Source organism: Vulpes vulpes, chromosome 5 (assembly GCF_048418805.1).
Source record: "Vulpes vulpes isolate BD-2025 chromosome 5, VulVul3, whole genome shotgun sequence".
Taxonomy (NCBI): Eukaryota; Metazoa; Chordata; class Mammalia; order Carnivora; family Canidae; genus Vulpes; species Vulpes vulpes.
Window position 1 is genome coordinate 80,226,885 of NC_132784.1, and position 27,925 is coordinate 80,254,809.

Below are 27,925 nucleotides of genomic sequence, written 5' to 3' on the forward strand. Positions count from 1 at the left end.
AGCAAAATGCCAGAGATGTGTCCTGCAGAAATCACTTTTATCACTTTTTGTGGAAAGTGAAAATTTTAGAGCACAAATCTCCATGGCTTATACAATAATAACCCCAAATGCCATAACTAATGTATAATATTAGATTACTAGAAAGAAAGCATGGGATACTGTGAAATTAATTTCACTCACCAATGGATTATTATATAAAATTTAAAAGGAAGTTTCTCTTACACAAGCATTGAACCCAGATCCCTACTGGAATAATAAACTGAATCGAGAAAGACAATTAAATTTGTACTGTTAGGGCCCTAAATTTTAAAACCATGGTTATACTTTTTCTTTTATGTCATCATGGACAAAATAAATTATGGATCTTATCTATAAATATATTGGGGCTTTTAAGATATTTGAAATTCTGTAAATGGTATTTTTCTAAGTATGACATATTTAGTTAATTAAATTAATACAATGATACCGCTGCACATAAACTCAGTTCCATAGAGAATAATATTTTAATGGAGTAGACTTCCCTTAGTCAACCACCTTTCTGCCAGAAATCTGGCATGCGAGGTTGAATCTATAAGAAATTTGGCTTGCTGAGTCCATCACCCACATTTTATATGCCCAGCAAATAAATGAGAGGTTCACAAAGTTCAGATAGAGCAGAAACCTGAATGAATTTCCAAGAAATATTGCTTCAGATTAATGACTCAGAAACTATATATTTCAAAAGGATATAGGTCATAACAAGTGGACAATTAGTTTCCATTAACATTTTAAGCACAAATATTATGTGATACGGTATATTTTAATTGTAACTTATCAGCTTAAGTCTTGTATATTTATTCACTAATTTTTTTTTTTTTATGCAGTTCCCTTTAAAAAGTCAGAGTGCTATGGAAGGAAGATGTTTTATAACCGAGAAAAGAAACAAATGACTTTTCAGACTGCTATAACGCAATTATGCCTCAGAGAGAAGAGTAAAAAATTGTGTAGGGCGGAAAAATACTAATGAGATGGCGTAAACAAAAATAAAAACTAAAAGTGTAATTGGGGCAACCATATAAACAACAGGAACACAAACAACAAATGGATGGGACAGATTTGTTTATAATTTCCTTGCTATAATTAGAGGTGACTTTCTTGTTCCCAAGAAAGAAAAGTTGTTTTGAAGTTGTGAGGACAGTTTCCGTTTTCTTATTTTAGTTGGTTTTAGCAAAGTAGAGTTTAAAGAGCTTATGGGAGGATAAAATAAACCCCAGGCTGTTTGCAAGTACCTCAGGACAATTATCTTACTCTTTTTTAGATCCAACGTAATCACTTCTCCTAGTGTAGTGGATCTTTTATTTTAAAAGGTAGCAACCCCTGCCCCTCCCCTAATCCTTGTGAAGGAATACACACCTGGAGAGGTGGGAGGCCGTGACTGTTTATCAAAAGGGACAGAAGGCCCTTCTAGCAATTCCATCCCAGCTGTTTAGGGAGGGGCGGCTTCCTCTGTCTCCAGGGCAGAAGTAGTAAATGAGCTAATTGCAGCAGCAATGATTTATGCACAAGATTGTATGTTGTCTGATAATTGCAGGCACAAAAATTACCCACCCTACAAAGCTGGCCCAAAGAGGTCTCTTTTTAAGTGTAGAGAGGTAGAACTTAAACCTTTGTCAAAAGGAAATTCTAGACAATTAGAAAAAAAATCATATATATGTATGTATTGTATATATGTATATATATGTATACTGTTATAAGTGTTTAGTTTTGTTACTATTTATATGTCATTTAACATCTCTTTCAAATTCAAATTCTGTGGAATTTATCTTCCAAATGGAATGGCCATTTATTATTTGACAATTTTAAAGATTTCAGTAGCCTAATATGTCAAATGAAGGTAGGAAGTTACCCTGTCATTGTGAAATATACTCTGAGTGGAGGATTTGTTAATGACAACTCTGTACCACAAAAAAGTCTCCCTGTCCAGCTTTCATATATACATTCTATATACATTTCATATACACATTAACTGACTCTGAACAACGTGGCATTGTTTAGTGAAAGGAGTCATATGAACAATGCATTTCTGAATAATGAGAAAGTCTCCAGAAAAAATTCTACAAAATTTCAAGGTTAGAGCTATTTAATAGATCTCTAGTTTCTGCCCTTGCTTTGTTTGGAATCATACATAAGAAATCTCAGAATTTCAAAAGATTTGGCTCTATGTTTTAACTCTTTATTTTGAGGTAATTTTAGATTTATAGAAAAGCTGTGAAAATACTACAGAGAGCTTCATCGAGTTACCCTTTATGTTAACATCTTACATAACCACCCCATGATTATCAAAACTAAGAAATTATCATTGGTGCAACACTGTTAGCAATACTTAGGCTTCATTCGGATTTCCCAGGTTTTCCACTCTTTTTTTTTCTTCCAGGATCTAATCCAGGATACCATAATTGCATGAAGTTATCATGTGTCCTTTTGTCTCCTCTAATCTGGGATAGTTGACTGCTATTTCAAGAAAATGAAAACTTGGAACTTTTGTAGAAAACTCATCAGTAGAATATCCTTCAATTTGGATTTCTTTGATGTTCTCTCATTATTAGACTGAGGTACAAGTTTTCAGGGAAGAACATCACAGAGATCAGTATCCTCAGATCATTTCAGAAGGTGCATATGTCCATTTGTCTATTATTGTCTTATGTTAATTTTGATCCTTTGTTTAGGATGCTATCTATCAAGTTTCTCCACTGTAAAATTACTATATTGTCCCTGGTAACTAATAGATACTTGAATATTTATGCTCCGAAACCTTATTTAGAAATATGCTGTTTTACCTTAAACTTTCATCCACTTATTTTAGCCTCTGTTGGTGGGTCTTGCCTGCAGCAATTATTGCTATGCTATTCTAATGACAATTTTCTATTGCCTTCATTCCTTCTACATTTCTAACTGAAGTTCTTTCTTACTTTCTGGCACTAATCAACGCTATTTTAAGTAATCATTTTGAAGTTGCTCTATTCTATAGAAACTGAACATTTCATCAGACAAACTGCTTATTCCTTTGAGACTGATCTTATATCTCCTCACACCTAGCAGAATAGCTAGCAAGTGACAGGCCTTTGTTGAATGTGCTTCACGAAATCCTTTATTGCCCTTATTTATTCTGAATTGAGAAAGATAAAAATTATTCACCATATTCTGTGTATGTTCTTAAATAACATTCATTGTTGTGAATTAAACCACTGCTCTCCTTTCTCATATCATATAGAATAATCCTACTTCCTCTGATAATTATGTAGAGATTATCAATATTATTGCCATTATCATTCTTAAAAATCCATCATCAAACTTGGATCTACCTATGTCTCAGTGACAGACACTGTAAAAAGCAAATTACATAACTGTCTTCCGCACGTATCCCCTAACCTAACCATTCAAAAATATAATACATAAACACAATATACGTGCTTATGAATCTTTAGTAAAACAAAGAATATAAAATAAAATCAATATATGTGATTTAAAAGAACACGGTGTGGATTACTTTATTAAAGTAATAGCAGAAAAAAAGAAAAAGTAATAGCAGAAATAGGACAGGTGCCCTCAGACTCCTTAACCCTTAGCTTTTATTACTATCTTAAAATTCATGGCTCCAAGAGTTTACTTTTTTGTTATTGTTTTGGGTTGTTTTGTTTTAGCAAATCTCTCTGTTCATGTAGCTATTTACTGAGTGTTTACTATGTGCCAGGCACTAATCTAACCATGAGTTAGGCACCATCATATAAAAATGGAAAACAGAAACAGAAGTAAGGTACTTATCCAAGGTCATGTAACTAGTACATGCTGAGTCAGTATCTGGACTGAAGCAGCCTGACCAGAACATCTATATTCTTATGTTCTTAACCATAACCCTGCACTGCCTTTGTAGGAGCTCAACGTTCGAAGCAGAGGTACCCTCGTGGGAGTAGAGGAATGGAAATGTTTGCTTAGCCTCCCCTCCAGGATCATCCTCAGTGTCCCTGAATCCAGGGACTCTCAAAACCCAAATCTAAGCTGCTCCTATCAATCTTCAGGTTTTGACACTCTGAGTCCAGAAATGGATTCTACTCAGAGTGGAGCCAGTGTTAAGGAAAACTAGTAGGTCTATAATTGCGCACATCTGGGGACACGTTGAAAGGACAGAGGAGCCGACTTGCTTTTTAAAAATTGGTGTTAGTGAAAGGGAATATAAAGGAAGGGAGAAGAAATGTGTGGGAAATATCAGAAAGGGAGACAACATAAAGACTCCTACCTCTGGGAAACGAACTAGGGGTGGTGGAAGGGGAGGAGGCAGGGGGTGGGGATTAATGGGTGATGGGCACTGAGGGGGGCACTTGACGGGATGAGCACTGGGTGTTATTCTGTATGTTGCTAAATTGAACACCAATAAAAAATTAATTTATTTTAAAACAATAAATAAATAAATAAATAAAAATTGATGTTTCCAAGACAATCCTGCAAGTTTCTTATCTCTGTAATGTCCCAGGATTTACCTTGCCAGATGTGCTCATAAACAACTTAACATGTGTTTGTTTTCCTTCAGTGAACTACCATGTTTTTCTAAGGAATGGAATTGACTTGCATCTGAATATTTCTTCCTCTTATCAGGATTATCGTTAATTGTAATTTTTATTTTCCTAGATGCTAATCCTTTCCCACCATTTGTCATGGCTTTAAAGGTGATTCAAACAAGCACTAGTCTCTTATTTAGTGTTTTTTAGAACAACAGAGAACAGAAATAGAAATGTGAATCAGTTAATGAATGTAAATGCAGAATTAATAAGCATTTAGACATATAAGGTATATTTGTTTTTAAATTCTTTTTAGCATCATACTTATTTTATTGTCTTTATTACTTACTATATATTTAAAGTCAGTTGAAAAATATATGATTCCTTGGAGAAATTTTAACATTTTGTGCATGCTTCCATGTTTTGTAATGCCTGCCAAATCTTTAAAAAACAAAACAAGACTCCAGGAGAATGTGGAATTATAATAATTTGGGCTGTGAATGTTACAAAGATGAAGACTTGATTCTCTGGGTCAATTAACAAGCAAAATACACTAGAGGTCAATGCTAGATTTCATAACACATTTTTGGAAGAGGAGAGTATCCAGAAATTATTTTGTTTGACCTGTTTCACTTCCTGGCCTCTCAGCCGGCTCACCACCTTTTGTGTCAATGTGTCTCTGTGGTTGATAGTGCTCTAGGCAGAGCATGGTTGAAGACCCAAATAGTAAATTCGACTCAAATGCTATGTCCTCACAAAAAGTTCTCCTGGGGAACAATTCTATTGTTGGAAGTGCTATTCTTTGGATATACCAAAAATGGGGTGTCCTTTTTGATAGAGCAATCAAGTTTAGAAGCTCAAAGTGAAAAAAGTAGGAGTTACAAAAGAAATGGTATTTTTATGTCATAATGTCAATTTTTTTCTAAACTCCAAATTTTATGATTTGAAAAAGTAACTATCAAATGCTGACATCTAAGTAGCATTATAGTAATGCTTACTGTGGATATTTAGTTATGTGATAATTAATATAAATATGGTAACAAAATAAATAAAAATTTGTGTCCAAAATTATCATTTTAATTTATTCATCTCTTATTAAACTCCTACTCTATGTCAGGCAGTGTGTACTATGTGGTTATAGGCTGCAGTCTGGTTTATACAACTTTATATAGTAGGGTTTTTTTTTCCTTTAAGTTTAGGATTTGAAATGAAAAATAAAAACAAAAGAAAATGTGTCAAAATTTTCTTTTAATGAGATATATGAAAAAGAATTATATGAGCAGGGGCACCTGGGTGGTTCATTTGGTTGAGCCTCTAACTCTTGGTTTCAGCTCAGGTCATGAATTCAGAGTCATGGAATGAAGCCCCATATCAGTTTTCTGTGCTCAGCAGGGAGTCTGCTTGGGATTCTCTCTCCGGTCCCTTTGCCCCTCCTCTGTTCTCTCTCTCTCAATTAGATAAATAATCTTAAAAAAGAGAGAGAGAATGATATAAGCAGGGCTTTAAAATATAATAGGAGGTATGATATTTTAAGAGGTCATACTCTACATTTTAATCTGTTTCAAATTTATTTGTTAATAAAATAAGGTGATTTAGTCCCATGATTCCTGGGGAAAAAGAATAAATTGATATGCTCATTTGTGTTTACTTAACTAATTAAAAGAATAAAATTAATTGCATTTCAAACAGGACCACAATCATTAAAAACCTAAACCCAAAGCATGAAGACTAATAAACCAATAAAGAAAATTTTAATATCATCAATATGAAACAAAGAAAGGTCAAACCATAGCAATAATGAATTTCAGATACACATTGAAAATAATATTGGCCACTTGAAGACAGAGATATGTTGTGTAAAAAAAATGATCAAACTGAATTTAATGAAAAAAATGAAAATAAAGGACTGTGAATATAGATGTAAGGGAGGCTTGTATTTTGAGAAAAAGTACAATTGAAAATTTTATTAATAATACATATTTTCCCAAAATGAAAGTCCTTTATCTCAGTCATCTACCTGGCTAGGCCAAATTGTGTAGGCTTGTGTGTTTGTGCATTGGTTCTCAGACATTAGCTAGCATTATCCGGAGGATACACAGATTGCTGTCTTGACTCTCAACCCAGTTCTGGACCAGGCCTTGAGAACTCATCTCTAGCAAGTTCCCAGGAGATGCTGATGCTGCTGATCTGGGAATCACTGCTATAGATTAAAAAAAAAAAAAAAAAAAAAAAAGAATGGATTTAGCCTCTGGAACTTGAAGTTCAAATCACAGCTCTGCCAGTTACTAGTTGACCTCATCAGGCAAATTCTCTGGGTATCATTCTTCTCTCAAGAAAAAAATGGTAGAGGGGATCCCTGGGTGGTGCAGCGGTTTGGCGCCTGCCTTTGGCCCAGGACGCGATCCTGGAGACCCAGGATTGAATCCCACATCGGGCTCCCCGTGCATGGAGCCTGCTTCTCCCTCTGCCTGTGTCTCTGCCTCTCTCTCTCTCTCTCTCTCTCTGATGACTATCATAAATAAATAAAAATTAAAAAAAAAGAAAAAAATGGTAGAAATAATAGTTCCCTCAAAGAATTCCCATGAGATTAAATAACAGAAGTATACGGAAAGTGTGTAGCACTGAGCTGGCACACAGAAGGAACTCATAAACTTGCTGAATTTATATGTGCTACTAATTTCAACCATAATTTTAACTCATGACAATAAAAAGTTCATGTATTTTCGTATATGTGCTGCCAAAGTGAGCACAAATCCATGTATTTTCTAGTGAAACACAAAAAGGAGTTTGTTCCAATAAATTTCTATTTGTGAAATCATCAATAATTAAGGGTTTAACACTTTAAGGTCTAGAGTAGGGAGGTCTTAGTGCCAAAAATCAAGGCAATATGACAATTGACTTTATCAGTTAGCCATACTTCGGGAAAAAAAAATAAAAACATGGAACAAATGTGCAAGCATCCTAAACCCTGTTTTGTCCCAGAGGCCAGACACTATACCAGGAAACAGCTGTGAGTTAGAAAAGCTAGGTCAATAGCATTAAGAAATTGCAACTCCTCTGGGGTTAATGTGGTAAAACACCAAGGCATTGTATGCGTTCATGTGAATAGGAGAAAAGATCTCAATTACACTTTGCTCAAGGTATTTATAGTATGTTAAAGATCCTAAATGAAACTGTGTATTCTGATGCGTGTCATAAATGTCAAATTAGCATAGCTAATCAAGGAAATTTGTAAGCATTTCATTTAGAAATACAGATAAGGCCTCAAAAATAATTAAGACTTCTCATTCAGAGGCATTATCATGTAGCAGTATTACGTTTAAAGTACTTAGGGGATTTATGCTTATGTTTGTTAATTTTATTTATTTATTTATTTATTTATTTATTTATTATTTATTCATCTATGGTTAGTTTTAATCATTAATTCATTCAACAATATTTCTTGAGTTTGTTGTGTCTCTGCAGAACAATGTTCCAGGCTCTGAGTGTACACAGCCATGAAAGAGATGCACAGCGCCTGTCCTCATGCAGTTTATATTTTCAAGGGGAAAGATAATAAGACATCACAAATGAGTAAACAAAACACTTTTAGTGCTAAGTGTTATGAAGGAAATTAAACAAAGGGATATAGAGTATGATTAGGGACTACTTCAAATAACTCTCCCATCGAGCATTTACTATGTCCCAAGCACTGTTTCTCAGCATATACTCATTTGTTTTTGTTTTGTTTAATATTTTATTTAGATAATTGAGAGAGAGAGAGAGAGAGTGCACGCAAACAGGGGAGAGGGGCAGAGGGAGAGGGAGAAGGAGATTCCCAGCTGGGAGCTCTATGAAATACGGATTTGCTCCCAGGACCGTGGGATCCTGACCAGGGCTAAAGGCAGATACTTAACTGAGCCACCCTAGTGCTCTAGCATACACTCATTTGTATACGAGTGCTTGTACTACATAAATATACCTGTATTATTCTAAATCTTTTACAAACATTACCATTTTATATTTGGTTGTAGAATAAACAAATGCTATCAAGTACCAAATTTATTTTTAAAAAGTTTCTGTGAAGGGATGCCTGGGTGGTTTAGCAGTTGAGAATCTACCTTCGGCTCAGGGAGTGATCCTGGAGCTCCCCGGGGGAGTCCCACATTGGACTCCCTGCATGGAGCCTGCTTCTCCCTCCACCTATGTCTCTGCCCCCTCTCTGTGTCTCTCATGAATAAATAAATAAAATCTTAAAAAACAAAGTTCCCGTGAAAATAAAGAAGAAAAATTTCTGCAGTTCCTTCTGTTCATTGGTCCAAGCTTTCCACCTTTTCACTTATAGCAGGAGAGGAACACAGAGGTTCCCCAGAGCATAGTTTGAATACCACTAAAATAACTCTCCAGCTTTCCTTTCCGCCCACTATTGCTGGTTCACTCTAATGAGCAAATGAGATATTTGTATATAACCTATTAGTGTTGAGTGAATCTATAAAAATATCTTCTTAAAAAAGATTTTAATTTTTTAAGTAATCTCTACACCCAATGTGGGGCTTAAATTTATAGCCCTGAGATCAAGAGTTGCATTCTCTACCAACTGAGCCAACCAGACACACCTATAAAAGTATGTTTTGAATGGTAAAGACATTGCTGTGGACATTCCTAGCTAGTGCAGCTCAGCTTCCCTCACTGCGCTCTGGCAACGCACCCTTCTTTCTTTCTGGAAACCACTTTCCCTAAGTCTCTGTCCAGGTGGTTCCAGTAAACCTGACTCTACCCCTGACAACAGATTTGATGCACCTGACCTGGGTCTAAGCCAATCTGCACATCATAGTGATCTTTTCTGAATGGGACCTAACACAACAGAGGTTTTATTTATAACTCGAAGACTGTGTTGGAACTTCTGGGAAGTTTTGTGGCCCTGAGACTTGAGAACATTTAAGGGCAGAAACTGCTGACACCATGTTCTCTCCTCATGAATCCTGATGGCAGAACTGAGAAAAATGGGATCTAGTCAGTTCAGGATGTAAACCAACATTTCCCCGGGGCTCTTTTCAAATTACACACTTAAGCCACTTTGCACTGGGAATTTTATCACCTGCATTAGTTATATAGGCATCAGTTATACTATTGAGTTCTCTAACTTTTGATGGCCAGTAAAATGGAAAGCTCTGTTACAGTTTTTGTCATTATATTACCTGTGAATCTTACTTTTTTTGCTCTCCTGTATCACAACTGAAGCCCTGCTCTAAGAACTATATATGATATTAACTTACCGCGGCTGTTTGACCTAAACTTTTAGGCTGTTAGGCATGTAATATTTTTTTTGAACACTCTTTAGATGCTATCTTCTATTTTTTTCCTTTCTATGCTAGTGTTGACCATGAAGAATTCTATAGTTTGAATATGAATGAAGAAATTATCTAAACTAATCCTTAACCTGGAAGCAGCAGTATAGCAGGTAAAATTCTAAAAATGGCCCCCACAGATGTCCTGCCCTAATCCTTGGATCCTGTGAATATGAGATACCACTCTCATGATCATATTATGTAATACAGTACAACTGACCTTCAGGTAGGGAGCTTTGCTGGGTGAGATATTAAAAATACTTTTGTTAAACCTTGGAATAATAAAATATGACAACCTAGCAAGTCAAAATAAGTATTTTACAAGACTTGTAAGCATAATACAAGATTTTATGCCTCACATTAATATGCTCGTATATATTATCTACAGTCTCACAAGTCTACTCATATGTATGTGAATATGTACATCAAAATAAAGAAGGAACACTTCAGTCTCCCCTCTACCCAGTGCACACACAGACATATATACACATACTTTTGTCTACATGAGCTTCCAAGAGTAAAGTAAAAGGCGAAGGAATCTCAAATTTAGAAATTTAATTTTCACTCTTCCTAGTCAAGGAATTGTCTGCTTGTCTGACCCACTTCTTACAAGTGATGTAAGGCAAAATCTTTACCTCTCCCACATTTCATTGAATTTGACCCTATTTTATTATTCTTATGGAGAAATGGACTTCCAATAGATGTCTCCAAATATCTTAGTCCAGAACTCCCTATTAAAAATATACTAAATACTATGGACTGCCAGTAATTTAGAGAAACACTTGGTTTCTAGTGCTAATGGTCCTTTCTTCAGAGGCTCCAGATAAATATTTTTATACATTGTTTTTTAATAAATGTTTCTTAGTATTGAGCCTGCGTAGATCAGGAGTGCAGTCAAGTAATTTTCTTTCTGAAGAGCTCTCCTTTAACATATATTCTGTCCTTAGCCCTACATATTTCTACTTTGGAAATGTTTTCTTTTATAAACATTTCATTTTGAAGTAATTATTATAAATTCACACGAGGTCACAAAGAAATGTTTAGAGAAGTACCATAAAATCTTTCTCCAGTTTCTCTCAATAATAATATTTTATACAACTATGGTGCAGTATCAAAACCAAGCAATTGACATTGTGGCAACCCAGAACTCTTAAATGTCACCAGTTAGTTGTGCATGCACTTGTGGGTGTGCCCATGTGCTTGTGTGTGTGTGTGTGTACTGCTGTGTGAAAATCCTGTTTGAGATTGTTATTGTCAAACACCTAAATTATGTTTCAGGTTTCTATTTGTTGTTTATTGCCATCTTGTTTATAAGAGCAAAAAACTTCAACATATCTTAAAGTCCTATAACGTGGCACTGGTTACACAAATTAAGATTCACACTAAGCAACAATAATATAGATATATAGTTAATGCTGTGGAAAAATGTTTAAGAACATGTTAATGTCTGGTATTGTTATTAAACACAAAAAATTAACATGTCCCATTTTTGTAATTATGACAACAAAACATAAGAGAGAAAAAATAAAAATTAATAATACAGAATTATGTATTTTCCCTCTTCCTTTTATTTTGTTTACCCAAAAGTTTAATGATAAATATTAGTAATAAAAATAATAAGTCATTAAAATGTTAATCTCTTTGCTTTGTCTCTCCAACTATATTTAACTTTCTTGAGAACAGACTATCATACTTATTTGTATCCCCCAACTTGGTGATACAGTGATTTGATATATCCAATTTCTTTTATTCACAAAAGCTAAGAACACATTTTTATAGCATGACTATAGTTTGTCACCATTAAGTTATTTCTTTATGAATATACATATTTAGTATGTGTATATTCCTTAAAGTCTGAGGGATATTTTTTAAAAGATACTCAAATACCATGTAGTATAATTCTCTATAGCCAATGAGAACTCAAAAATTTCTTTTTGAGTAACATTAAAAATGTTGCAGTGCACAGCTGCAATGAAAATTTCAGAATTTTTAAAGGCAGGAATTGGTTTGGATCTTCATGATATTGTTCATTTAATACTAACATCAACACTAATAAGATCATTATCATCATAAAGGCTACCATTTACTGAGTCTTTACTATGTGCCAGGAATTGAGCTAAACATTAATATCCATGATATCATTTAAACTTCACAATAATTGCTATCCCCCTTTATATGTGAGGAAATTAGCATCAGTGATATTAATTAGCTTACACAAAATCAAACCGTGAGTACTTACAACTAGGACTGGAAACTAGGCCACTCTCACTGCAGGTTCTGAGATGTCAATTAGGAAGCTATATCATACCCCTTAATAGTAGAGGCACTCAAAAACATTTATCAAATGTATGACTGAATAAAAAAGTGAGAAATTAATGCTTATTATGTATCATATATAAATGAATTGACTCTCAAGTATTAGGGAGCAACTTAACAGGAGAGAATACAGTGAACAAAGTTTAGCAATGGGAGTCAAAGATTTAAATTTTGATACTAAAATCACCAAATCAATAACTATGTATTCTGAGCATATGAATATTAGAATATTGTTTTGTCTGCTCAGTTGATCGCCTTGCCTCTAATTCACAGAATGGGCCAATTAGAGACTTTTTGCAAAAAAGAATGGACTCATGACAAACATACTGATGATAATGAGTCAATCAAAAAGATTGTCAGTTAGCTGTATTCAAATCAATAAATTGCTGGGCAATTGAAATGATCAGATGAACCACAACATAATCATTCTTAAGTAACTTAACTGAAGACAAAAACAACTTAGTTTTCATAAGTATTTGTATTCATGATTAAGGATTGATTCCTAGTATTTCTCTTTTTAGAAAGTAAAAATAATTCTAGGATAGTTAGGTAGAGCATATAGTTTGGCTAACTCTGTAGTCCAATTTGAAAGCATGAAAAAAATAAAATAAAAAAAAATAAAGGATGACTTATGTTTTAAGAGAGAAAACAAAATGCTATTAGAAAGTCAGACTTAGGCCCCTTCTTTGGTCAGCTAATTTATAAAATAGAAAATATTTATAAACCCAGAAAATAAAAACAGTAACTCAACAAACCTCAAAATCAATGCAATTTTTAAAATCATAGTCAGATTTTTCACTAGTAACATGGTAGGCAAATGCTATATGACACTATGAATTCAGGAAAATCAGGGACTTTTTGTATATATTTTTAATTCTTAGTGTCCAACACATTTTTGGCAGAAAAACTAAGATGCTTAATAAATACTCATAGATTGAATGAATGCATTCTGGACGAAGTAAAAGATGTTTCTTATATTGCAGTTTATAAACTTGAAATATTGAAAACTACCTAAATTGTTGAATAATAGAAGAATGATTAAATTGTAATGTTAGCTATAAAAACCAAATGGAAAATTTATACCTGAAAAATACCATAGCACACGTTAGGAATTCAATATATGGATTTAGCAGCAAATTAGAAGAGTTGGAGAATTAATGATCTGAGAGACAGGTCAAAAAAAAATATCCACACTAAAGCTTAAAGAGACAAAAGGTGGAAAATATAAAATAGAGCATAAGAAACAAAGTTCAGAGTAAAAAATGAATTATATATATATAATATATATATTATATATATATATAAATGTCATTAGTGTTGCTTCAGAGGAGAGGAAATGCAACTGAAACAGTATTTGAAGAAAAAATTGCAGACAATTTCCCAAAACTGATAAAATACTGGAGGCCACTGACTTAACCCCTAAACCCTCAAGTATTATAAATACAAAACAAAAATAACACGCACACACAAACACTAAGAAAAATCATAGTAAAAACCAAATACAAAGAGATAATCTTAAAATCACCAGAGAAAAACAACATTGTCTTCAAAGGACCAATAAGATTTATACATGACTTCTCAATTAAAATAAACAAAATGGAAGTCAAAGACAATGGGATTATATTTCCAATGTGTTCTAAAAAAATAGCTGACAACCTAGAGTTTCACACTCAGTAAAAATATGAAAGTGAATATATGGAAGTGAAACATACATATCTTAAGACAAAAACAGAGAGAATTAATGAGCAGCAGACTCACACCTAAGGAAACATTAAAGGATATTCTTAAAACAGAAGAAAAGTGATTCCTGATGGAAATCCAGAGATACAGAAAGATCAACAGGACAATTAAAAATGTGGCTAAGACTAACTGAATATTGACTAAAAAATAATAATTACGATGTTTTGTAGAGTTTGAAATACATATAGAATTAAAACATACATCAGCCTTTAGTCAGAAAGCATATATAGGGATCCCTGGGTGGTGCAGCGGTTTGGCGCCTGCCTTTGGCCCAGGGCGCGATCCTGGAGATCCGGGATCGAATCCCACGTCGGGCTCCCGGTGCATGGAGCCTGCTTCTCCCTCTGCCTGTGTCTCTGCCTCTCTGTGTGTGTGTGTGACTATCATAAATAAATAAAAATGTATAAAAAAAAAAAAAAGAAAGCATATATATACAAGGAGAGTAGGAGTTCCAAGGTCCTTGAATTATCTGAGAAGTGGTAAAAAACATTAATTTTTTAAAAGATTTTATTTATGTATTCATGAGAGACATAGAGAGGTAGAGACATAGATAGAGGGAGAAGCAGGCTCCCTTCAGGGAGCCTGATGCAGGATTCCATCCCAGGATCCTGGGATCAAGACCTGAGCCAAAGGCAGATGCTTAACCACTGAGCCACTCAGGTGCCCCTAAAAATATTAATTTATATTAGATGTAGATAGGTCAAGGAAGTACTATAATCTCTAGAATAATCACTAAAATCATGTAAAACTACCAAGGTAATTGGAAGGAAGTGAATAAAATAATATAAAATACTCAATAAATCCAAGAGAAGGCAAAAAGGGAGAGAGGGGAAGATAACAGGACATAGAATATACTGTAAAAATCAAATAGCATGTTAGATTTAATATCTAACTCCAAATATCAATAATTATATTATCGATAAATGGACTAAATACTTCAATGAAAAGACACATTATGGGATCCCTGGGTGGCGCAGCGGTTTGGCGCGTGCCTTTGGCCCGGGGCGCGATCCTGGAGACCCGGGATCGAATCCCATGTCGGGCTCCCGGTGCATGGAGCCTGCTTCTCCCTCTGCCTATGTCTCTGCTTCTCTCTCTCTCACTGTGTCCTTATCATAAATAAATAAAATTTAAAAAAAAAATTAAAAAAAAAAGACACATTATCATACTGCATTAAAAAAACTATAATCTTTCAAACAAAGCACTCCTTCAATATAAAGATCAAATCTAAAAATAAAAGGATACAAAAATACATCATACAAACTATGATAAAAAATCTGAGGTCACCATATATAAAATGAGATAAACTATAGTCAAAAAATTACTGGAGATAAAGAGAAACATTCCATATTAGCATAAGGTTTAATTCATCAGAAAGATGGTAAAATTCTCAAATTAAATGCACTCAATAAATAGCCTCAAATTATAGAAAAGGAATAGTCATAAAATAAAGGGAGAAATAGACAAATCCACAATTAGAGTGGAATATTTTAACCAAATTTCTCTCAGTAAATGATCTAACAGGCAGACAAAATATCAGTAAGCATATACTGAAAACACATTTATCAAACTTGATTTAATTGACATATGTAGAACACTGCACCTCCAGACTATAGAATACATATTCTTTTCAAGTATACGTGGATCATTTATAGAAATTGTCCAGATATTGAGTGGGCCATAATGCAAATCTCAATAAATGGCAGAGCTGAGATCATACCAAAAATGTTCTTCAACCACAGTGAAATAAATCTAGAAGTCAAAAACAAACGCACAAATAAAAAATGTTTTAAATATATGGAAATTTAAGAAATATACTTCTGAATAATCCATGGATCAAAGACTATAATAAAATGGGAATGACAATGAATATATGACATTAAATTGGTGGAATGAAGCTAAAGCCATGCTTAGAGGAAAATTTATTTCCTTGGATGTAGATATCAGAAAAAAGAAAGGTGAAAAAAAAGAAAAGAAAAGCCAGTGAAAATGGACCTTGCAGAGGGTAGGATTTTAGATAGGAAAAAGGAAATAAGAGCATTTTGGTCAAACAACCCAGCATAATCCAAGTATGGTCAGTCTGGTCCTGGATAAGAACAAGGAGGGTCTGCCATAAGAATACAGTGCGATGGGTCTGCTAGTTGATGTTTCATTGAACTTAGTAGGAAATGAAGAGAATTGTGAGTAAGTGAGATGTTCAGAGTCATACTCCAAAGGCGTATCACTCAAAGGAGGAGTGTTTAGGATGAACTACCTTCTCCCTGCAATACATTCATCACTCTCTCTCTACTGTAGTGATTTGTTTAGTATCTCCCTTCCCTGTTAGATTCTAAGGGGGCAGCTCTGGGAGGCAAGAAAGTACATCTGTCTTTTCAGAACTGTATCCCCAGTGCCTCAGATGCTGTTTGGAATATAGACAATGCTCAATAGATATTCACACACTTCAAAACAATGAAAAAAATGAGAAGTTTGGAAATCAGAAAACCATTGTGAGAGGTTGTTTTGGATTGTTATAGATTTCCATTAATTACACTACTTCATTCATTCATTCATTCATTCAACAACCTTGTATTAAGTATCTACTATGTACTAGGTATGTTATGGCCCTGGAGGTACAGATGGGGGTAAAGTTCCTGCTAAAATGGAGTTTACATTCTAATGAGGAAACTCAGACAGAAAATAAATATGTATATGATAGGCAAAGTTAGTACCTTGAAGACAAATAGGGCAGGGAAAAGAAAATTCCAGGTTGTGAGCATGCATGGCAACCCTAAGACATTGCTGGGAGCCAGGCCGGCTGGAGCAGAGGAAGGGTGGAGAGAATGGTGTTCAGACAGGGACCATTAAAGTAGGCATGTAGCATTTAGTAAGGGCTTGGGTTTCATTCTAAAGGAAATAAAAAATCATCGGATGATCTGAAGCTAAGGATTCCAAGATCTGACTTATGAATACAAAAGGATCACTCTGGTCATCAAGTGGACAATGGATTGTCAGGGAACAGGAGTCAAAGGAGGCAGACGAGTTAGGAAGCTAATCTACAAGTACCTTGACTGCTTGAACTCTGCTTTCACCCAATTCCATATATTGCCCTAATACTTCTTCCCACTAGTCTCCTCCTTGTCCATCCACATCCACTCAAATCTATAACCTCATTACCTACCTACTACTTTCACTATTATGATATTATATAGACATTCTAGTTTGGGGGCTACAAGTTTGAAGAATGTAGGAATAGAGTTTCCCATTCCTACCTTGAATAGCTTTATAGACAATACTGAATAAAACGGAAAGATAAATAGTGCATTTTAAAACATTGAAATTAAGCAGCATAATTGAAGGTTTGGGCAGTAAGTGAGAACAAAAATTAATCATAAAATGTTTATTTGAAAGCCTTTGATAATTTTTGAATTAATGCACATTTATGGATATAAATCTAATCTTTTGGAATGTCTGACTTGGACTTTGTTTCAAAGAAGCAGGTGCAATTAGATTACTTGTTTGCTTTATTTTAATTCACAGAGAACATATGGGAATTCATTTAAAAATATATCAAAACACAAACAGGCATCAGTATCAGCCAATATCAGGATATTTGACTTTTCTAATTAAAAAAATTATAAGCATAACTCTGAATCTCTGGAATACACAATAATTTTATATTCTTAAATACAACACCATAATCTTGGTGTTGTATATACTATATACAACTACACTATAAAAGAGTTAAAGGCCAATGCTTAAAGCTGAGCATTCCAAGAGCCAGGCCACAAATTTAACCTAATATGAGAGTTTAATCCTAGGAAGTGTAATTAGATTTGGCAAATATCAAAGATAATTATTATGCTAACATTTGTGTTAATTGGTAAGACTTCTAGAAATAAGAATTTGAGTGTAGCCATTTAGGCAGTTTGCTTTCCTTAAAAAGACAGTCTATTATCAAAATTGACCTGGGGCACCTGCATGGCTGTTTCAGTTAAGCATCCAACTCTTGATTTTGGCTCAGGTGATGATCCCAGGGTTTTGAGATGAGCCCGGTGTCTGGCTCCACAATGGGTGTGGAGTCTGCTTAAGATTCTCTCTCTCTCTCCCCCTCCAACCCTCCCCCATCTCTCTCTCCCTCTAAAAAAAAAAAACAAAAACTGACCCACCCATTCACTGTCTCTATTAAAAACTGTTGATGTATGATGAACAAAATGAGAAGAATGTTATAAGCAGAAGTTGCTTACAGATTACCATCAACTATATGCAAAACTACATAAATTATTTAATAGTAATAAATCATATGCTATTGAATACTCAAGAAAATTAGAATATGACTTTCAATTTTCAATATGTGGGGTTTTTTTTACTGTTTATAATCATATAGACACCATCATCATTTGTCTGATTAAAGAATTTCTCATTATTATTAATTTACCTTTCTTTGAAAAGCAAAAGACTACAATATAGTTCCATTAGTTAGTGCACCTCAAAACTGTTACTGAGAGAAAAACCTTGAATGCAGAAAAAAGAATGTCATTTCTCTCAAGCTTCATTTCTTCTATTGGATGGATAAAAAAAGGCCTTATCAAAATTGATCAATGCAGTATTGTTTGGATTTATATTTTCTTGGAAAGGTAAATACAACTAAGTGAATGCCACCAATTGTAGCGAGACTTAATTATACCAGAAGAACTGTTTTATAGCAATTGTAAAAATGTAAATAAGGCTTTAAAACTGATTCAGAAATTATATTTTATAAACAAAGCTTTGATTTTAATTTAAACAATTCTCTTAGGGTCTGATATGTATTATTCAGAATGTTCTGGGTTTGTTGTGATTGAAATGGTGATATTTCAGGAAACCAGGGGACAGAAACACCTGTTTCTTATCAAATTACATCTCCTAATGATTATAACAATTTTATGCACTAGATTAACTTTAAAATGTAAATACTGCAATATTTAAAAATTTAGATGAAAATTCATTAAAAAAGTCGCAGTGGAGGGGCAACCCGGGTGGCTCAGCGGTTTAGTGCCACCTTCGGCCCAGGTCGTGATCCTGGAGGCGCAGGATCAAATCCCGCATTGGGCTCCCTGCATGAAGCCTGCTTCTCTCTCTGCCTGTGTCTCTGCCTCTCTCTCTCTTTCTATGTCTCTCATGAATCAATAAATAAAATCTTAAAACAAAAAAAAGTAGCAGTGGAAAATGTGAAACAAAATAGAATATATCCTTACCTACTTTAGTCCAAATATTCCTGCTAAAAAAGCATATTATCAAAAGTATCTACATCAAAAATGTTTTTCATAACGTATATTGATTTTGTCCTATTGCAAATATAATCATCAATTATTGAAAGTTGGAAAATAACAAATAAAAATTTGAAACTCAATAACAGCTGTTAATATTTGGATATATTTTCCTTCAAGTCACCTGCCCATCTGGTTAGCTGTTGATTCATCTTTACCTCCATCCATATAAAATTAGGATAATACTAAACATGTTTTATAACTTGCTTCGTTGTTAGTATCAAAACTCATGAGATTCTGAAGTATATTTTAAATGAAAAAAATCAAAGGACTTTAAATTTATGTTCTTTTTTGAAAGAGTGAAGTACATGCCAAGTTGAGTCATGAAGAGAAATGTCAGTGTGATCCATGGCAGCTGCTTGCTTCCCTGGGAAGGAAGGGGCCGGTTAAGAGTACAGTAGCTAGCAAACCCCTCAGCGCTCCACAAAGTCACTAGTGGGAAAAGAACAAAGGCCTTTCCAATGCAACTAACACAGATGTGCCCAAAGGCAAACTGTCAGAAACAGTTAAGATGACAGCTACTCACAGTTCATTATTTCCTTCTCACAGGTCACTGGGTGACAAGCTGGGTCAGTGTGCTTTGTTGGCTGTCCCAGTCCTTCCCCACCCCCTATTCAATTTGAATAAGGTAAAGGGCTCCATCGGATAAACTAATGTAAACAAACACATTCCAGACACTTAAAGATGCCAGAATATGGCATTTATTTTATTTTGGACCAAACTTAGAATTAAATGTACGCACAATTCAGTTTATCCAAGCAAGGAGACAGCCACATTTCCGTATCTCACTGATAGAAGAAGAAAAGAACACTTTAAGTGTTGCTAAAGCAAACAAGAAAATATAACCTATCATGAACTAGGAACTTCAGATTAAAGACCTCACACAGTAAGAGATTTTCTTTTTTCTTCAACAGGAAAAAAAATTCTTTTCCACATTACAAAAAAAATAATAGTAAAGATCAATAATCAGACTCCTTTCCACAAATGTTTGAAATGTATATTAAATGATTCTGCAGATGGGAAAGCCTGGTTTGCGGATTTGTGGTGATTGCTATAGTTTTTTTAAGGATATAATTTAAAATAATGCATCCATCAAAATGGCAATAGTCCAATCAAGTTTTTATGATGTAATACACATAAAATTTTAGTAATAACTTCAAGTGACTATTCAACATGATGCCATCCTTTTATAAAATCACTGAATAAACACTACTAGGAAAGAATAATAAAACAGTTGTTAGAAGCATGGACTATATAGATCCAAATGGTTGTGGGTTTGAACCCCAGCTCTCTCATCTCCAGCTGCATAACTGGGCACATAATGAAATCACTCTGAGCCTCAGATGCTGTATCTTTATTAGTTTTAAGAGTCCCTCCACCATCAGATTATTGTGACAATAATTAAATAAATGTATAACATTATTATAAAAATAAGTACTTTCTATAGCAGTTGACACATGGTAAGTATTCAACAAATGACAACTATTCGTTACCTATCACCAAATTTAGAATATGCGAAGTGAACTACCATTCAAGGTGAGAAATACCTTGGCTAATTATTTCAAGTTATAGTCACCTATTAAGAGATTTTTTTAAATCTCTAATCCATTCAGTGCAAGTCTCTATAAATCAGTAAATCTAGGCTGTTGGATTCAGTAAGAAGTCAGTGGTTCAGTCTCCCTTAATATTTTCTACCTCTTATTTAGTCTTCACTAAAAGCTGCATATATTGACATATCTTTTATTCTCTTTCTAAACCATTCCACTTTTTAAAAAATTTTGTAATGTCCCATTAATTTATTTACAGAATTAATCTTTTATGTTTTTAAATTTAAACCCAATTAATTAACATATTATGTATTACTAGTTTCAGAGGTAGAGTTCAGTGATTCATCAGTCTTATATAATATCCAGGGCTCATTACATCACATACCCTCCTTAATTCCCATCATCCAGTTATACAATGCCCCCACCACCTCCCTCCAGCAACCCTCAGTTTGCTTCCTATGATTAAGAGTCTCTTATGGTTTGTCTCCCTCTCTGATGTTGTCTTGTTTTATTTTTTCCTCTCTTCCCCTGTGATCCTGTTTTACTTTATTTAACGGCCTTTTTCCAAGATACTCAGTTAAAATGATAGACCCCATTTGAAAGGCTAAAGATTTGGAATAATCTCTAAGACAGAACATGAATAGTTATGCCAAATAGCATAGAGGCTAAGAAAAAGACTTTGGTCTCAGATAGGCCTGCCTTAAATTACTACCTGGAAGGCCGTAGCGAAGTAACTTAATCTCTCCATGCCTCAATTTCTTTATCAGAAAAAGAGAGATGAATACCTCTATTTACATACCTCATAGATTATTGGGCAATAATGCACATAAAGCACTGACATGAAGTCATATATGTTAAAAATGGAATATTATCTTTCATTTTCACATATTACCTACCACTAACAACCAATCTCTCTCTCTTTTTTTTTTAAGATTTTATTTATTTATTAATGAGAGACACAGAGAGAGCAAGAGAGGCGGAGACACACGCAGAGAGAGAAGCAGGCTCCATGCAGGGAGCCCGAAGTGGGACTCAATCCCAGGACCCCAGGATCACACTCTGGGCCAGAGGCAGGTGCTCAACTGCTGAGCCACCCAGGCATCCCAATCTCTCTGTCTTTCCTCATATTTGGCTACTTGTGGTTCTCTCCTTCTTTGGCTACTTCAAAGGAGATAATATATATTTATATCTCTGCATCTTTTTATTCTTTTCAATTGTATGTTCTTTCTCCAGATTATTTGCTCATTAGTGTTTTTTGTTCTAAAATTTTATTTCTTAAAAAAAAAAAATAAAATAAAATTTTATTTCTTTCTTCAATTTCCACAGCTCAGATCATTTCACATTATTCCTTTATTTTTTGTGATGATTTTTTCTGTATTTTGTAAAATTATCATTGATAAAAGCAAGAGAATGTAAAGCCCTCCCTTAAAGCTGTGATAATTTAATGCACTGATTCTCTTATATTTGGACAGCATGTAAACCTAATAAGACAACCTAAGTTTCAAAGTAATCAATATGCCAAATTCAGTACCATGTTCTAATTTTGCCCAACAATTCCTTCCAAAATGGGAGGAAAGTAATTGCTTTAAGTACTTACTCTCTACTCAAAATAACTTTGTTAAGGAACAGAAAGAAGGAGAGAAACTGAAATTACATCTATTATGGTAAATCGTGGAGGTGGAGAGTAGAATGAATATAAATCCCCGTGGCTTTAAGAAAAAAAAAGAGAGGGGGAGAGAGAGAGAAGGCTAGAAGAGTTGCTGTAGCCTGAGACACAAATCCTGAGAAAGGCTTACTAAGATAAGGGTCCTGGGAATTTTCTTATGAAATAAATTCCAAATATATTTAGTCAATTCCTATTGACTAAAAATCGCAAGTCTAACTACAACCTCTATTAAAAAGTGTTTTCTACTCTACTTGTTTTCAACACATTTGCACAGACCACTCATTGAGCGCTTCCTATATTCCTGAAAATTTAAAGACACTTAATTTTAACAACTCAAACAAGTATTATGTTAAGTGACATGAACTGCTTTGTTGTTTGTTTTTCTGTTAGTTTTGTGAAGATTTTTTGGCTCACATTCCCTAATATTATATACCTTTCTCCCAATGTTCCATCATCAGACTGTACTGCTTCAGAGGAGATAGAATAACAAAATACAGAAGACAAATCAAATCCCTCAACCACCTAGTGCCCTCAATCCTCATAGAAAATATTTCCAGGCTGGGGAAGGAGGGAGTCATGGGAAATTAGGAGTTATCACTGGAGTCCCTGTACACTGACCCACTAGGACCATGACCAACAGGAGACAAACACAGAAATTCCATATAGGTTTCAGAAATCTGGGAGCAGCAGGAACCTGTGCCTCTTTGAGTAGAACCCAGGATAATGACAAGACCCCCTCATGCTCTGAAAAAGCTTACAGTAGAAGTGGCTGCCAAGAGAGTCTAGAAAGGCCAACAACGGTCTCATAAAATAATATTTAAGTTCCCCAGTGGCTCAGTTTTCCCTGAGTTCCTGTTTAACATGAAAACTTCAGAAATTGCTCCCAAGTGACTACATTCTAGTGACCTGAACAGAGTGGCCCCACTGAATAGCTGTGGCTTTGGGGTCATGTTGGGGGTATCAGAGAGTTGAGAATCTTATATATGATTAAAAAGCAAGTAGCAGAAAAAGAAGCTAGAACTTAAGTCTCTGTACAGGCCCAAGATATTTCCAGACCATTATACAGCAAGGTACTAAATTTGTTCTTTTGTTTATGTGCTCTATCTTACTCAAAATAACAAAACCAAAGTGAGGTTTAGATAACAAAGAGACAATAAATTGAAAAGTCAAATTTGTTATCAGGAAAAAAAAAACACTCCCCTTCTGTTAAAATCTGAGGCAACAATGTATAATTTAAAAATATAAGATAGGGATCCCTGGGTGGCGCAGCGGTTTGGCGCCTGCCTTTGGCCCAGGGCGCGATCCTGGAGACCCAGGATCGAATCCCACGTCGGGCTCCCGGTGCATGGAGCCTGCTTCTCCCTCTGCCTGTGTCTCTGCCTCTCTCTCTCTCTCTCTGTGTGACTATCATAAATAAATAAAAATTAAAAAAAAAAGTAAATCCTTTAAAAAAAATAAAAATAAAAATATAAGATAGCTTTTAATTGAAATAAAAGCTGTCATATCGTATACATTAAACGTATACAATGTTATATGCCAACTATCTCTACAAAGCTGGAAAGTTTTTTTAAAAAGAGATTAAAAGTCATTTTTTCTTTCTTCATGCAACTGACATTTCTATCCACAGTTAGAATATTTAAAGTTAGGAATTCTCTCAAACTTTAGTAAGTACAATAAAAAGTATATTACTCCTTTAAGAGTTCATTTCCAACAATTATCATGTTAAAATTGCAATTTATAACATCATTTTGTGATTTACAACGTCAAATTCAACAAAATAATAATAACACTACTACTACTAATAATAAACATAAACTTTAACTTTCCAGTTAAATAAAGAGAATCAGAGAAATAGTTTCTATTTTCCAACCAAGGGTGATTTTCAATTGGTTAACAAAGTCATTGGTTAGTGTTATTGTATAGAAATTATGTCAATTTTTAAAATTATCACTGCTTAAGACCATCTATTTTCATTTACCCTCAGGTCTAAATATAATAATGTTGTTATGAAACACAAAAAGGCTTATCTATGTATGTATAATGTTCTTAAAGCCCTCTTGGTATTTTCACAATTGGAAGTATGCTCAGTATCACTTTAATTATGTTATTTCAGAGTATTTTAGTGAGATCCCAGGACAGCAACCCTTCTCAAGTATATTTATAAACAATACTATGCATCAAGCCTTAATGAAACACACATAAATGTCACCTCTCTTCATCAAGTGTGACCCAAAAACAACTGTGCTTGAAAGCCAAAGGGCTTTTGAGGTATTTCAATAATCTTCAAGAAATCAATCTTACATGAAACTGAAGGAAAACATCGAATGTCATTGAGCAATAAAGCTCCCTTCTGTCAGTGTCCTACCTCTGAGCAGAAGCCTTAGGATGTTTCTCTTCCAGTTTCCTCAGCAGTGCCACTGTCAGCTGCCTTGTCTCCCCAAGAGAACCTTCTGGCATTAAGTGGGTGTCTGAAGGCTCTGGCAGTTGCTTCAGACCAGGGACGCTGGCACTTTTTTGCAGAACCTAATAAATGAAATATAACAATAATGTAGCTACTTTTCATTGAGTGGAAATATCTAAGCTATATATGCTCCAAATTTAACATTACACTTTTTAGGGTTCCTCCAGTCTTCCTCATTCAGCACAGAAATCACTTGTATACAGCCAGATGGAAAGGCAGCAGTCCTAACAAAAGCGACTAGATCATCCACTATTTAATAAAATAATGTTTATATGATGTTTATATAAATATAAATGTGCATATAGACATTTATGTGTATGATTTTAAACAATCAGTATCATTAAGATGTGAATTTGTGCTTGTCTCCTGAAAGCAACTTGAACATTTTCTCTTTTCAAAATACATTTTAGAGATCTATTTCTGTCTTGCCTCTGGCTCACTACACTGACCTCTTCTGTTAAGCTGCTACCATGTTCCTGATGAGTTGTAGTCCGGGCACCATGGTGAATGTGATACTCTGTCTGGGTCACATCCACTTGCGCAGTTAGCTCCTCTAGGTAGGTCAGAACAAACTGAGGATAAGCCTAAAGGAAAGGAAAAACATTAAAAGTACTACTAGCCTTGTAAGTAACAGCCAATAATCTATACAACTGTAATGATGGGAGGATAAATTAAATTCATAGTAAGAAGGTCTGATTAATACAATGTACCTTATTATCTAATTCAGATCAAAATCAAGCCAAACACCTTTAATATTAGGATTTTCAGTTAGTTGTTTACTCTGATCAAGTTTAACTAGATTGCTAATCTTTACTTTCAGAGAGATGATAATATGAAAATATTAAAGCCATCCTATATAATAATAATAATAGCTAGCATTTATTGAGTTATTTCTACATAAAATGTGCAATTTCTATATTGTCTCGGAGTATTCATTTCTGTTCTAGAAGACAAGAAAACAAACGGGATGGATGAAATGCATTAGCTGCATTAAGCATTGATAAGTTAGTAACCTGAGGAGTATCAGACAGAAAGTAACTAGAGCATAAGTCTATGAACACAGATAGAAAGGGATAGAAGGGCAAAGTAGGCGTTTAATAATCATGATTTGCTACATACATAAATGAAGCAACAAATACTAATAACATGCTAAGTATAAATGAAGCAACTGAGACACATAATAATTGTGAGATCTTTAATTGGCCACCTCTTGCTGACTCTGATTTTGGATTTTTTAAGCCAAATAAGATGCATAGCTGCCCATTAGGCTAACTGGAGAGCATAACTATTGGCCAAATGTATTTGCCAACAAGCTTTCTGATGGAGCAAGTGGGTGCGATTTCCTCAGACACCTTTAGCATGTTGTGCACCCTTTTTCAAACCTCCACACTGGGCCTTGTAACCACATCATCAGAAAGAAGGGTGATGCAACAGAGAAAGGATATGTCAACTTTGCAGAGATTCAGGTATTATGACCCTTTAACCCACTTACATCCAACCCACCTTTCTTCCCATACATTTTGCTTCATATTTGAAATTGATTGAATAAAAAACTGTGATCTGAGCATTTTATCTGGTCTGTGCACCTTTCTGTTCCATGAAATCTGTGATAGCTTATCTAGGAGTGTACTTGGAGGCTACTATTGCATCAGAGTAATTTCTACATGACAATATATTTACTTTTTAATCCTTGCTACAGTCCTTTGAAATGGATATTATTTTTTTGCCCATTTTAAAAACAAGGAAACAGACAAATGGAAGTTAAGCAACTTGCTCAGTGTCATCCAGCTTGTTTACTAGCCCATAAAACCTAGATATCCTGCCTCAAGTGTGATTATAAACTTCGTTTTTAAAACGTAGAACTAAAGTTCTGACAAAAATATGAAGAGGTGTTCAGGGAATAATTAAAGGGCACTAAAATCCTTATATTGTTCTGGAAAGAGATACTGAATAACTTTAACCATTGTTCTTGAAACTATATAAAATGTTGAAAATGTAAGGGGTTCCAGAACCTTAAATGCATATTACTAAGTGAAAGAAGCCAAACTGAAAAGGCTACATATTGTATGATTCCAACTATAAGACATTCTGTCAAAGGCAAAACTGTAGACATAGGAAGAAAAAAAAGATCATCAATTGCCAGGGGTTAGCAGAAAGGGAAGGATGAATGGGCAGAGCACAGAGAATTTATAGGACAGTGAAACAATTCTGCATCGTACTATAATGGTGGATGAATGTCATTATACATTTATCCAAACCCACAGAATATACAACACTATAAGTGAACCCTAATGCAAATTATGGATTTTGGGTCAATAATGTGTCAATCTAGATCCATCAGTTGTAACAAATGACCACTCTATATGGGATGTTGATAGTGGGGGAGGTGGTACATGTGTGGGGAAATGGGGTTTATGAGAACTCTTTGTACTTTCTACTCAATTTTGCTGTGAACTAAGAGCTGCTCTAAAAAATAAAGTCTATTTAAAAAATGTAAGGGACTCCACCAAAAGTACAAGTGACAAAAGACAAATAGCTAAATTATACCATATCAAAATTTAAAACTTGTGTGCTACAAGGTCCTCAAAAAATGAAAAGGCAACCTACAAAATGGGAGAAAATATTTGCATATCATATGTCTGATAAGGGATGTATATAATGAATATATACAGACCCCTTACAACTCAATAATAAAAAGACAAATAACCTAATTAAAATATAAGCAAAGAATCTGGGTAGAAGATATTTCTTCAAAGAGGGTATATAAATGGCCAACAAACACATGTAAATAACATGGTTCTGATTCTGACGGTTGTAAATCCCTTATATTCTGATAGTATGAAACTATAATATTTTGAATCCTCTAACAAAGGTAAAGACATTTTATCTAAGTTTACTTCAGAGGTATATTTTCCTCTTATTGGAAGAAAGCATAGCTGGAACATAGGAAACCTCAATATATATCCAATGAGTTGGTTGAGGCTGTCCCCAAAAGGTAGAGCCATGATGTATCTGAATGTTCTGCTAGACGTAGCAGAAGCAAAGACC

General features: G+C 34.4%; 1 protein-coding gene across 5 annotated transcripts in view; it reads right to left on the reverse strand.

Annotated features, from left to right (window-relative positions):
• DCDC1 (doublecortin domain containing 1) overlaps positions 1–27,925 on the reverse strand; it is a 455,963-nt gene that overhangs the window by 158,464 nt on the left and 269,574 nt on the right. For all 5 annotated transcript variants that reach the window (XM_072759029.1, XM_072759033.1, XM_072759030.1 and 2 more), the window contains 2 exons: positions 25,327–25,461; positions 24,782–24,939 (listed from right to left, as the gene is read on the reverse strand). In XM_072759029.1, the coding sequence (XP_072615130.1) occupies positions 24,782–24,939; positions 25,327–25,461 (293 nt within the window). The remainder of the gene's footprint in view (positions 1–24,781; positions 24,940–25,326; positions 25,462–27,925) is intronic.